The sequence below is a fragment of the Talpa occidentalis genome, unplaced genomic scaffold (assembly GCF_014898055.3).
Source record: "Talpa occidentalis isolate TD23 unplaced genomic scaffold, MPIMG_talOcc4v2.1 talOcc4.16, whole genome shotgun sequence".
Taxonomy (NCBI): Eukaryota; Metazoa; Chordata; class Mammalia; order Eulipotyphla; family Talpidae; genus Talpa; species Talpa occidentalis.
Window position 1 is genome coordinate 4,178,577 of NW_023601653.1, and position 12,569 is coordinate 4,191,145.

General features: G+C 46.1%; 1 protein-coding gene across 6 annotated transcripts in view; it reads right to left on the reverse strand.

Moving 5' to 3' along the window:
- TNRC6B (trinucleotide repeat containing adaptor 6B) overlaps positions 1-12,569 on the reverse strand; it is a 212,866-nt gene that overhangs the window by 24,224 nt on the left and 176,073 nt on the right. For all 6 annotated transcript variants that reach the window (XM_054696023.1, XM_037513513.2, XM_037513516.2 and 3 more), the window contains 4 exons: positions 8,887-9,012; positions 1,614-1,745; positions 1,274-1,369; positions 965-1,151 (listed from right to left, as the gene is read on the reverse strand). In XM_054696023.1, coding sequence (XP_054551998.1) covers positions 965-1,151; positions 1,274-1,369; positions 1,614-1,745; positions 8,887-9,012 — 541 coding nt within the window. The remainder of the gene's footprint in view (positions 1-964; positions 1,152-1,273; positions 1,370-1,613; positions 1,746-8,886; positions 9,013-12,569) is intronic.

Consider the following 12,569-nt stretch of genomic DNA (forward strand, 5'->3'; position numbering starts at 1 on the left):
AATATAAATGCTGTCAGTTCTAGAAGACACCTGCTGTGGCATGTAGCACCTTTAAAATTTTTATTTTTAAATTGCTGTTGCCTCACTACAGGATTCTGCTTACGCCATGTTCCCCAGTTCTGAGACATCCACACTGGCCTGCCAACAAATTCTTGATGAATGTCAAAGGTATAACCTTACTTGTGCTAATCTATTTAAATCCAACAAAATACTAAATACAAAAGAATTTTATATATGCTTTGTAATTTTCATTCCCCATTTAAAAAATTTATTTATGCAGCGTGACCCCAGGCAGGCACTGTTCTGTGAATGTTCCTGCCAGGTGGCCATGCATCTGGGCACTGAGCTGGGGTATAGGCCAGAGGTGCAGGGGATGAGAGGATTCACCAGAGACAGAGTGGGGAGCAGAACAGGCAGATCTACTGAAATACACTGCTGAGGGGAGCAGTGGACGAGACAAGAGAGGTCAGCTGTGCTATGTGGGTCAGCTCCCTGGTCAGGGATTGAACTTGTGCTGCAGTGACTGCAGATAGTTTCACAGTGCTGAATAAGACTTAACCCCTTATACCACCAGGGAGGCCCCTAAATTCCCCATTTTTTCAGCAGAGATCAACACCTCAAATGGGCTTACTTTAAATCATAACCATAGATGTGTAGTGACTGCAGAATGTTCAAACAACTAAACTGGCTTAAAAATTCCTAGTGGCAGGGAAGAGATGGCCACTCACAAGGAGCATGACCACTTCAGGCCAGTATCGGGACCCTATCTCTGCTACTGACCAACTGGACGGTGCTTTGGGAAACTGTTGAAACTGAAGATGCTAAGAACTTAGATACCTCACCTGTAACAGGGATACTTACCCATGTTGTGCAGCTACTAGAAGAAACGAGGGCCAGCTTTGCCAGAGGCTAGGGCCATGACTGGTAGACTTTCCCAAAAAGAGTTTCAGTACTGACCACTTACCAGAACCATATCCAGGTATTGGCCCTTTGGTTTGAAGGTCTGGGAGCCCCACGTTCAGAGCATTGGGCACCATGTTGTCCAGATGTGGCTTGGGCCCAACGGGATGTGATGGGGAGTGCTTCATGCTCGGTTGCCGCTGCTGCTGCTGCTGTTGCTGCTGCTGGAGAGCGCTCACCATCCGGGCCAGCTTAGGGGACAAGGGGACAGGGTAAGCTGGCTTCCTGGACCCCACAGGATTCGGGGTCAGCGCTATGGGTGAGAGAGATGCACTCCTCACAGAAGCACCGAGGGACCCTCCGCCCCGCCTACCTGCTGCTCCTGCTGCTGGCGCACGGCTTGAGAAATCTTCCTCTGGTTCTGCAGCAGCTGTTGCTGCTGCTGCTGCTGCAGAAGGAGCTGACAAGCCTGCAGGACAGGAGAGAGGTGTCCCTAGGACGGCGCCCAGAACCCCGGGGACTGACTGAAGTCCAGGCCAAGTCGGGAAGATCTCCGTGGGGAGACCGGGAAAGTCTCTGTGTCCCAGCTACGGTCACTTAACTCCAGCCGAGCTGATGTATTAACCCTTAGACCCACATAAAATGAAGCAAATCAAAGTAAAAAGAAAAAGGCAAGTAAGCCTTTTAGCTCCAGGAGGAAATCTGCTGCTTACCAACTGAAACTGGGGAATCTGTGGAAGCTGGCTCAGCATGGCGATTTGTTGAGGAGATAACTGGGGCCCCACGTTGAAGAGACCTGGATTCAGGCCACTGTTGGGAAACTGCTTGAGCATTGAGGCAGAAACCTGGCCAAAAGAAAGAGAAGAAACTTCAGAATTTATTTAAAAAAAATTTTTTCTTCCTGTGAAAAGAATCTTGATAAACCTAAAGCAAGCATCAGTTTTTTCCCATGACAAGTATTAAACAATTGGAGAAATACACCAGAGAGTTAATGCTCATTTCTGAATATCTTTAAATTCACTGAGATTTTCCAATTTTTCTGTAATGAAAATTATGAATTTTACAATCAGGAAAACAAAACGTACTGAATCTCGCAAAACTAATAAATAAGTTTAAGAGAAAGTACTTCTGTTATATAAACAGAAAATATACATTAGCTTATAAATAGGAGAAGCTGAGTTTCAACTCAGGACTTTCTGTACCAAACACTCACAGGCACAGAGGCAGAACTGAGGTGCTCGGGGCAACGGCCAGCTCGCTCCTCCTGGGGTTTGAGGCGAGAGTGAGGCCAGGCCGCAGGAACCTCGAAGGACACAGAAAGGACTCCCTCTCTCAGCCCTGGGCGTGTTAACTGAGCAGAACTCAGTCCCCCTGTATTTTCATTCACTGAACCCCCGAGTCAGCTGGTGGCACGGACAAAATCTCAATCCCTCTTCCAGGAGGGGCAAGGCGCGCACAAGCCAACTTTTAGTTCAAGGGGAGACTGTCTGGGTCTGCCACTTCTAAGTGCATGACTCAGAGCCAGGTACTTGTTCGACTTTCCGCATTTCCCTCATCTCCAACATTGGAATAATATTAACTTCAGTGGTTGTGTGAAGACCTTATGGGTTAATCCATGTCAAACACAGGCCATAGATGTTCCTAATATTCCACAGGATGGTTCTTCAAACGTTGAGACAACGCCCACAGTTACTTTGCACCTCATTTTCAGGCTAAATACGATCAGTTCTTTCACCTGTATCTCATTCAGTTTCTCAGTGCAGAGCCCAGAACAGAAAGTCATCATCTAGAGCCGTGCACACCCGAGCAGAACTGGCCATCACTGTCCATTCTGTAAAGCCATGCTTTTACTGACAATACCCAAGATACCTCAGTTTCTCTGATGTCCACATCATAACCCCAAATCACACACAAAGCTTATTGTCACTTCAAATTTACACTATTTTCAAATGTCTTGTTCCCTCAAGTAATATTTAAATAGGTGGGTTTTAAAATTTTATTAATTTATGTTTTGATCATAGGACCTTTTATGTGCATGGCACATAGTAGATGATCAGTAAGCATGGAGAAATGACTATTAATTTTTACCCAAGTAAATCATTCTTATAGTCCAAGAAACTTCTCTCGTTGGCTGATCAATGAGGGAAATGAATTAAAACTTGTTAGCAAACAATGACTATTGATTCTTTTTATTACAAGTGCTCAAAAGCCATTTTTTGGATAATCTAGTCTAGAATCTTGCCTGGAATTGGCACCAAGTTTATCACACTTTAAGATGCTTTCCTTATTCTTTCAAAAGTTGTTTGAAAAAAATTTTTTTTTTCTCGTTTCCTTGTAGGGGAGACTTCTTTGCCATTTCTGATCTGAGGGGAAATTCAGCTTTATCAAACACTCCAGGCCTTGCTCCCTTTCTTCCTGGTAGCAGGCCCCCAGGGAGGCCTGCCCCCCATCCCAAGCAGTTGGGGGTAAATTTGAAATTCATACCAGGAAGCTCATATTCTCCAATAGCAATTGTCTCGGTGGTGAAGGGGGTACACTAATCCCCCCTCCCCCCTCTGCCCAAGACTGTCTTCTCTTTTTTCTTAAACAGTCAGAATTTGGGCAGAACTAAGAGGGGCTGCTATTATTTAACTCCCACCGAAGACCCCAGAGTTCCTCAAATATCACAAGCAGGGCTCTACAATTCTCACAAATTCTTTTCTCTGTAGTAGGATTTAAACTGTCATAATTCTTTTGGTTGAACATCTTTGTTCTTAACAGAAGACAAAAGCAGTGAAAATTTTATTTCCACTTAATCATTCAGCAGTATACAAATAGCCCAAAGCAATGATGTTTCCTCCCAGTCACAAATTGCACTAAACCAAACTCTAAAGGCTCTCTCAATCTGTCTATGTTTTTGTAAGCTGTAATTTACTTATATTGTGCTCTGACCCCCCTCCATGACTCTTACAAGTCTTCCTGGCTTGAACGCCCTTATTTTCTTCCGAAAGACGCCTTTTTCAAAGAAAACGCCCTTTGAAGCACTGAGTCATGGAAAGCTTTCATCAGCAGGCCCACTGGGTCTTCCCATTTTATCTTTCTTTAGCATCTCAGTCAGAGTTAAATTCCTTGGTTTCCTCGTAATTTTGAGCCACTGTCTCTGCCACATTTGCAGGAGTGTCTGTCTCAACAATTTCTAGTCTAGAAATATCTTTTTCTGGGTTCATCAACTCCTTTTCTTTCCAGGTCCGAGTCGCTTTCACTTGACCAGTCAGTACCATGGCTTCAGGTCATAGTCCTTTCAGCTGCTGCCTCTCGAACCTCTAAGAAATGCCACGTGCAGCCAACCAACATGCCTAACTTGCTGTTCTCACTTCTGGGCCCTGGTGTGGGTGCAGCATGTGTGCAACGCACTGTGTGTGTCCACCTGAGTTCTGTTGGAGCTGCATCCTCTCCCATCGCCTTGGGTCACGCTGCTGCTCCTTCCCCCGAGTTTAATTAAGGTTCCAAGTGCCCCAGATTGAGTTTTTGGGTGTGGGTGGGAGAGGGCTTCCCTGTGCCGCATTCTGCACTGGAGCCTCAGTTCACGTGCAGACAGAATCAAACCCACTGCTGTGATGCAGCAGTCACACTGGGTTGAACAGTGTCCCCACAAAATCCATGCCCGCCTGGAACCTCAGAATATGACCTTATCCAGAACCAGAGTCTTTACAGGTGCAAGTAAGTTCAAGATGAGGTCGGACCCTCATCCAGTAACTGTGACCATTGGTAGGAAACCTGTACACAGAGAAGGGGACAAGACAGGAGTGACAACAATAACGTAAGGAAGAACACCAGTGAGCAGAGGTGGGGTGCACAGCAAGGCGCCCATGTGCTGAAGGCTGCCAGAACGGCACAGACTATACCCTCCTTCAGAGCCCCAGGAGGAGCCCACTTGGCGACACACTGACTATCTAGGGCCACCCAGGAAAGAAGCGAACACAAGTGACCGTGTCTTGTCAGCCTGGGCCGGCTGGTCTGCTAAATACTCATCTTGTGTAGCTACCATACCCCCTAAGTGTGACCAGGTTCAACGAGATGAGCCTTACATGTAAAATACACACCAGCTTTCAAACACTCAGTACTCCCCCCCCCCAAAAAAAAAAAAAAAAAAAAAAAGCAAACATTTCAACAATAATTGTTCAGGGGCCTCCCTGGTGGTGCAAGGGGTTAGGATGCAACCTATGAACCTATCCACAGCCACTGCAGCACCGAGTTTGATCCCTGGCCAGGGAGCCACCCACATGACACAGCAGACCTCTCTTGTTTCACCCACTGCTCCCCTCAGCAGTGGATTTCAGTCAGTCTGCCTGTTCTGTTCGCCACTATCTCTGGTGAATCCTCTCACCCCCCCCCCACACCTCTGGCCTGTACCCCAGTTCCTGTATGTATAAATAATCTTTAAAAAAAAATTGTTCAGCATTGCTTATAGGTTGAAATGATAATTCAGAATTGTGTTACAGAATATATAAAGTTCATCCCCCTGTGTCTTCCTATGTTCTTACATGTGGCTACTGAAAGGCTGGGCTCACTATGTGGCTGTGTCCCCGAGCTCTGCAAGGCCAACACTGCCTGGCCATCAGCACGGGCTCCGACTTCCTCTCCAAAGCTGCTTCTATGATTCACGGTAAATCTTTGCTTATTTTGTCTCCAAACCTGCCGGCCTCCAAAATAAATAGCCATTGCCCAAGCTATTTCTCTCCCCTCCTTTGTTCAGTTTTAAGAGTTGTACTGGCCAAGTCAGCTGGTGTCATAACCCACATGCTCTCCAGACCTGAAAATGTGTGCCCTCTCTTGTCAGAAGCCTGTCTTCTTTCCCTTAACCCTCCTGCTACTCAAATTAGCTAAGAAACCACCACTGAGTCACAAAGAGGGCCCGGCAGAACTCTACCCCATGGGGTGGGTACCACTCTTTACAGGGAAGACCTGGGACAATGCAGACGCCTACCGACAGTAGGCAGTGGCAGAAGGTAAGTTAGCATCTCTTTGCTGTTCCCATTTATGTAGTAGAAAGCTGAATGAATCTCAAGTGCCCAAATCAATGTGGAAAAATTCTAGAAACAACATCAAGTGAGAAAGTCAGAGATGCTAATTGCTGAGTGAGTTCCTCACACAAAACACAAAAAAGGCAAAATGAAGTGAATAGTTTGAAGATAGATCCAGAAAGACTATAAAAAGAAGGGCTATCACAAGGTATTTTTATACTTTAAATTACATTAATTGCCAGCATCTCATATGTTCCAGACATGGGTGGTTACGAAGACTAAAGGTCACACTCTGAAGATCCGCTAACCTGGTTCATTCTCCCTCCCCAGATGGTGTGTGTTCTGTCCTCCTCTGGTGGATACGAAGGAACCAGACAGACGCACCACTAGGTTCCTGGCAAACGGCTGTTCGTACCTGGGTGCAGAGTAATTAAAGTGCAGGTCTGCACATTTCCATAGCAGGGCGCTAATTATCCTGGCTTAAAAACCCTCTGGTCTCCAGCTGGGTTGGAGAAAATGAAGCTCTACATGGAGTCAATATGGCATTTAATGAAGCATCGCAGGTGCAAAATGACAACAAATTAAAAAGCAAGACAAAAGTCTGCTCAAATATGTTACTTTCTGAGTATCTGAGTAACAGGAGGAAAAAGGCAAGGTAGAGAGGCCTCTAGGGCCTGGAACATTTGCAGCAAATCTGAAACATGAGTTTTCAGTCTCTTTCCTATGTTTACATTAATTATCCACTGTCCTTAAGAGGCAGTTATGGTGGAAATAAAAAAAATTATATTTATCTAAAACATTAAATGTTCATGTGTTTGACCCAGAAATTTCATTTTGTGCAACGAAATGGAGAAATAATGTGGGAAAAGACAGGCATATAGGGGGCCTCCCCGGTGGCGCAGCAGTTGAGCGCTGGGTTGCGAACCTGCCCGCGGCCTCTGCGGCGCCGGTTCGATCCCCGGCTGCTCCCCAGCCACCGGAGGAGGGTCCCACATGGCGCGCAGACCTCTCCTGCCGCCCGCTGCTCCCCTCAGCAGTGTACTTCGGTCCTTCTGCCTGCTCTGCTCCCCGCTCTGGCTCTGGTGAATTCTCTCGCCCTCCCGTGCTTCTGACTGTACCCAGTGCTTGTATAAATAAATAAAAAAATCTTTAAAAAAAAAAAAAAAAAGACAGGCATATAGGATTTCTCTATAGCATTACTTCTAAGTGAATAGTTAATGATTTATTATCCAATAACAAAGGAAGGGAAAATTGAAATAAATCAAAGTCTCCTTGATGGAACACAGTACTTTCCTTCTCAAAGTACTCTGTCACAAAGAGATTTGCACTCTGGGTCTCGGACTGAGCTTTCCCAAAATTTTACTCTCAATGGATTTCATTCTGAAATCCATCTTTCTGACTCAACACCTACTTACTGAGCGCAAAACATGTGCCCTGCACACTTGTAGACGCTCAGAAGTCAGTAGTGAAGCGAGTAGATGCCAATCTACCTCCACTGGGGAGGTTCTGACTCTGCTGGGGGTAGAGGCAGGAGGGCGCTAACTGTGGCCCCACACGGGTTCTCTGAGGAGGTGGCACCGAAGCACAGGTTCTAAGGAAATCAACGTGGAGTCATTTGCTGTTAACACTGGGGAGTTCTAAACTCTGATTCTCAGTCTGGTGTGCTGGGCCCAGTGGCTGGAGAGGCCTGAAGAAGGCCAGAGTGGGCAGGTATAGGAAGAGCCTCAGAGACCACAGTCAAGAGCTGGTTTGTCTTCTCAGTGAGAGAGGGAGGGAGCATGACTCCCAGTAAAGCAGTGACAGGAGCTCAACTTCCTGCCCTGACAGACACATCTGCTACCTCTGCATTGTCCAGGTGGTCACCACAGCCAGGTGTGGCTATTGAAATTTAAATTATTTGCAGTCACATTTCAAGTGCTCCCGTGGTTAATGGCTACCACACCACAAGGGGTGGTGTGTTTTGGGGGACTCATCAGACTTGGGGTGACAACACTAGAGGCAGGCAAGCGCTGAAAGAAGCAGGCTGTGGGGCCAAGCCAGAGGAAAAGGGATCAGACTCTGGACACAGTTTGCAGGGGCGCTGCAGATGGACGGGACGTGCACCATAAGGAACCCCAACCTGGCCCTGAGGTCTCTGCTCTAAGCATCAAGAAACACCATTTTCTTGGAGGACGATATTTTGGAAAGAGGTGGGGTGAAGTCAAAGTTCTGTTCTGGCCTTCAAGGATATTTCAAAACCCAAACCTGACCCTTTACAACCTGCTGGACTGCCCAAGAATCCATCCATCTGTAGGATGGGATGGCCTTGAAACTCCTGTTCTTAGTTCAGTAAAGCAACGTTCTGAGGAGACTGAGGTCACACACTGAACCTACATGGGCTCATGGCAGCTTCTGGTTTGCTCCTCAGTCCTGTTTTATGATAGTGGTACGAGGGAGCTCTGTGGTAGACTGGTACAGACCTCTCACCTGCACCCCAGTAACTGCACATCTCCTACTAAGAGATGGACCAAGAAGGTCCCCACGGCCACACAGGACATGCCCAACAGAGATGCTCTGGGAAGACATCCCTACTACTTTCTGAATTCTGACCTCCCCAGAGTGAGTACACCACCGCAAACTTTTCAAAATAACCCAGAACCTGGCAATTCTGTTTATCTGCGGATGAATCCTCAAGGGCAAGCAGCATTCATCCAATCATTCTAATTATGTGCAATTAATAAATGTGATATTAGCAAAGTATTTTGGACATCTAAAAAAACAATCACATGCTTTTTCAGGCAGAAACGTCCTGCGTGCAGGATACAATGAGGAAATGCCATCTGATCATTTGTGCTAAAAATCATGCTCCTTGGCATCTGAGCTTTTCACATTTGAGACTGTAACCCTTACTCCCCACCCAGATCACAAAACCAGCTGGCTGGGGGTGCCAGCCACTTGGACGGATGGCCTTCACGTATAGATATGGGGACATAAAGCTGCTTACCTGGGGGGAAATAAACTGGGGAGGCACTTGCGCCCGGAGATTAGGAGAAGAATTCAGTGGCTGCACTGGGGTGTGCAGGCCTCTCGATTGTGCTGTGCTATTTCCAAACAAACCGTGATTGCCGCCCTGCAAACACAAGAGTGATGGTGAGGCTTTCTGCAAACCAAGGGGAGGTACAAAAGAAACAGCTCAGGTTTGCTACCCTTCAGGAGGATCCTATCCTGTGTTCCATGGAATCAGGGCATAGTTCTGACCTTGGAATGCTTAGAAAATCACCCAAATCGGGTCATATCATCAGCAGCCCTGCAGTTTGAAGCACTCTACAATCCAAAAGGGTTAAGTTCAGTCAAAAGGTAGAAAAAACACTAACTTTCTTTAAATTGAAAGGTACAGGCAATATAAACATTTATCCTAACTACTCTCTTTTTAAAGACTTATCACCTGAGATCCCTCTGAAAAGGCCCGAGTGAAAGCGCAGGTTGAGTAACGCAACTGTGACACTCTGCGGACACGGCTCTGCCATGGTTGGCCTGGTCATGAAGCCAGTGCCACTTGGTCATGGGTTAGCCCAGAGCTCCTACTCCAGACACGAGTGTCCTCTCCCTGTCACAGACCTGCCTGACCCTGCTCTGCCAGATGAGGAAATCTGAATCAGTTACAGAGCTAGCTTAAAAAAGGGAGGGAAAGTGGAAAATTCCCACAGGGTCACCACGTGAAACATTACTCACCTGTAACTTCTCATTCAAATGACTGAGTACCAGTCTAGTGAATCAGCCCAACGCCCTAATTTCTGAAGGACCAGCTCATGGAACGCTTCTATAGAGATGGTCCCAGGGACAGAGCTGGAAGAAAGCGGGCTGGAAGGGGCCCTTCTTTCTGACCTGCTTCTAGTCGAGACAAGTTTTTAGCAAAGAAGCCCTATTTGATACCCTGATGCTGTAACCCTCTCCCCATCCCCCCAGGTGCTCTTGTGCACCACTAACACACAGCCTGTGTAAGGCTGAGCTCAGGTCACCCTCCGCAGGGAGTCTTCTTCATCTCACATTCGAGTCAGCTGAGTCTCTCTCTGTGTTCTCAGAGAGCACACCCTCTCTGACAGAACTCATTGTCCAGCCCTGTGAGGGCTGTTTTCCATCACTCCTCCTTGTAATCCCAGAAATAAAAAAAAGCCCTGGTCTGCAGGTAAAGCACACCATCGTGAACGCCCATGACCCACCCATGCAGACCCTTGAAAGTGTCGCCCTGAACCTCTTCAGTGCAGGCAGCTGGCCGCTGCCGCGAGACACATCTATGCACACAGAACTGGAGTCACCATCAGTTTATCCCTGGACACGTGGGGATTGCGGTGATTTCAAAGAATTTTGTAATGGCATCATTAAATTCTAGAACACTAAAGAGATCTTGATGGCTTAATGATTCAAAAACAGATTAAGGGACTACTATAGGGAAATTAATGAACTTAAAAACCTTAAAAATAAAAGTGATTGTGAACATAAAAGTAGAAATGGCAATTAAAATCTGTGTCCATCTCATAAAAGAAAATCAGAGCTCCACCACGAATTTTAAAGCTCCCAAAAGGTTGTTTAAATATGCAAAGACCTTTAATTCTAGAAACTCTAGTATCCCTGCTTCTTCCATCTTACTAACCACATTCTGAGGTGGGATGCCAAGCCCATGGCAGCCAGGGGCTCAGCGGCTGGTCATTCCCAGGAAACAGGGATCTCTCTCACTAAGAAGTTCTATGAGATGGCACTCACTCACACCTTACTATCCAAGCAGTGATCTTGCTCTTGGATGTTAATCGCTCATGGCCTGGTCCCTGGGTGGCAGCGTTGCTGGCAGTTCTGTCCTGGAGGCCAGAATGCACGTTCTGACAGATGCAAACCTTTGTGAGGCTGATTATTAATTTCAATCTCGCTTTTGGCAGGCAATATTAAAAGGAGCTTGCTTTTTAAAGTTTTTATAAAACCAAGCCCCACTTTGCTACTCCCACCAAAGCTTTCATGTCTTCACTGTCAAGTCTCTCTCAGGTCACGTGAACACCCTGACACATCTAATAGAACAAGTAAGTCAGCAACAGTCCATCCAAAGACACCTTCCTACTTTTAATAGGGAGCCCTGGCATCACAAGCTGGTCACTCTCTCGAAGCAGCTCTGTGGCACTATTGTGCAGTCCATGGCAACCATACAGACCCAATCTGTTTTCTTTCCACTACAGTTAGAAAATCGCCATCAAAGACTTGTGTATATGTTAACAGTGACTTATTAAACTACTTTTAAAGTTTTACTATTCAGTGTGAGGGCTCATGAAACCTGCTGTTACTGCAGGTAACTCAACTCAGAAAAGTATACACGTTACACACAAAGGCAACAATCTTCTGTGGTGATAAATTTAAAAGCTTAGGTTTTATTTTCTAATTATAAAGTGTATTAGGTCTAAATGAAAATCGTTTGAAGAAACCATGTCTGGGTGGACCATGGACACCGGCCCAGCTACAACAGGCTCTGCAGCAATCCACAAATCAGAACAGGACGAAAGTGTGACTGGGGTCCAGGGCACAGTGACTCAGCTAAAGTCCATGTAGGAGCCGTGCTTGATGACTATGTGGTCCTGGGCACACCACGGCCACCAGCAAGAGTGTTATGACCATTTTGTATTTTATGTACCTCACCCAAAACAAGAGCCGCTCCCCTTAAATACTGATATAGGTGTTTCTTGTGCTTGTATGAGTAATACCTATCCATGTCCTCAGTGGAAACATTAAAGAGAGAAAATAAGAAATCACCTAGGACTTCCAATTCAGAGAGAAGCACTCTGAACACACGTGTACTGTAATCCACTTTATAAAATGTGCTGAGGCCACAGGCACGAAGCCTCTGAGAGGCTCCTGTGCAGTGTGAGGCCTGTGGTGTGAGAGCCGCTCCACGGCACCCTCTAACCAACCTGCCAGCGTCGCCTGCAGAAACAGGATGGCTACCAGTTATCATTAAAGGTCCTTCCAACCACACCCTGAGCTGAAAGTCACAGTAAAAGTAGGGGGCCCCAGAATGAAGACAAGGGAAGGACCGTTGCTGGAGTCACTGTCACGAGGAATGCTGGCTCCCGGTTCCTGGTTTTCTCTGCAAAACCACAACAGAACCTCTGAAGGCCCTCCAGTCTGCAACCACGGGGAGGTGCAGCCAGAGCTGCCGGGCGGGGGTGTTTCCGTGGCACAGTTTTTCCTCAGAGGATGGAGCCCCCACAACAAGAGTTAGGCAGCACTACTCCTCAAAGCCAAGCCATCCAAATCCAGTCACCTTTCTCTGGGTGATTGTTATACTTTAGACTTAAAGGCACTAGATTTTAAGATACTGTTAACTCTCGAATATTTATTCCTAATAGTTTTGCTGCTACTTTTTAAATTAATAGTTTTATTAAACTGAAAAGATCTCAAAAGTGTCATTTGCCATTTGATCTAAAGTTAAAAAAATGGCAAATATGTTGTTAAATCCAATTATATAAAAGGCACCTCTGTAGCCTCCTGAACATGTCCTTTAGGCAGTTAACTTATTAAATGTGAACTTAATACCAAAAATGAGAAGACGAAAGAAACAGATTTTAAAAAAAAAAAAAAAAAAAAAAAAAAGCAAAAAAACAAAAACACATGTCCCGAAGTATGAAGAAGAGGGGTCCCATGGGCTGA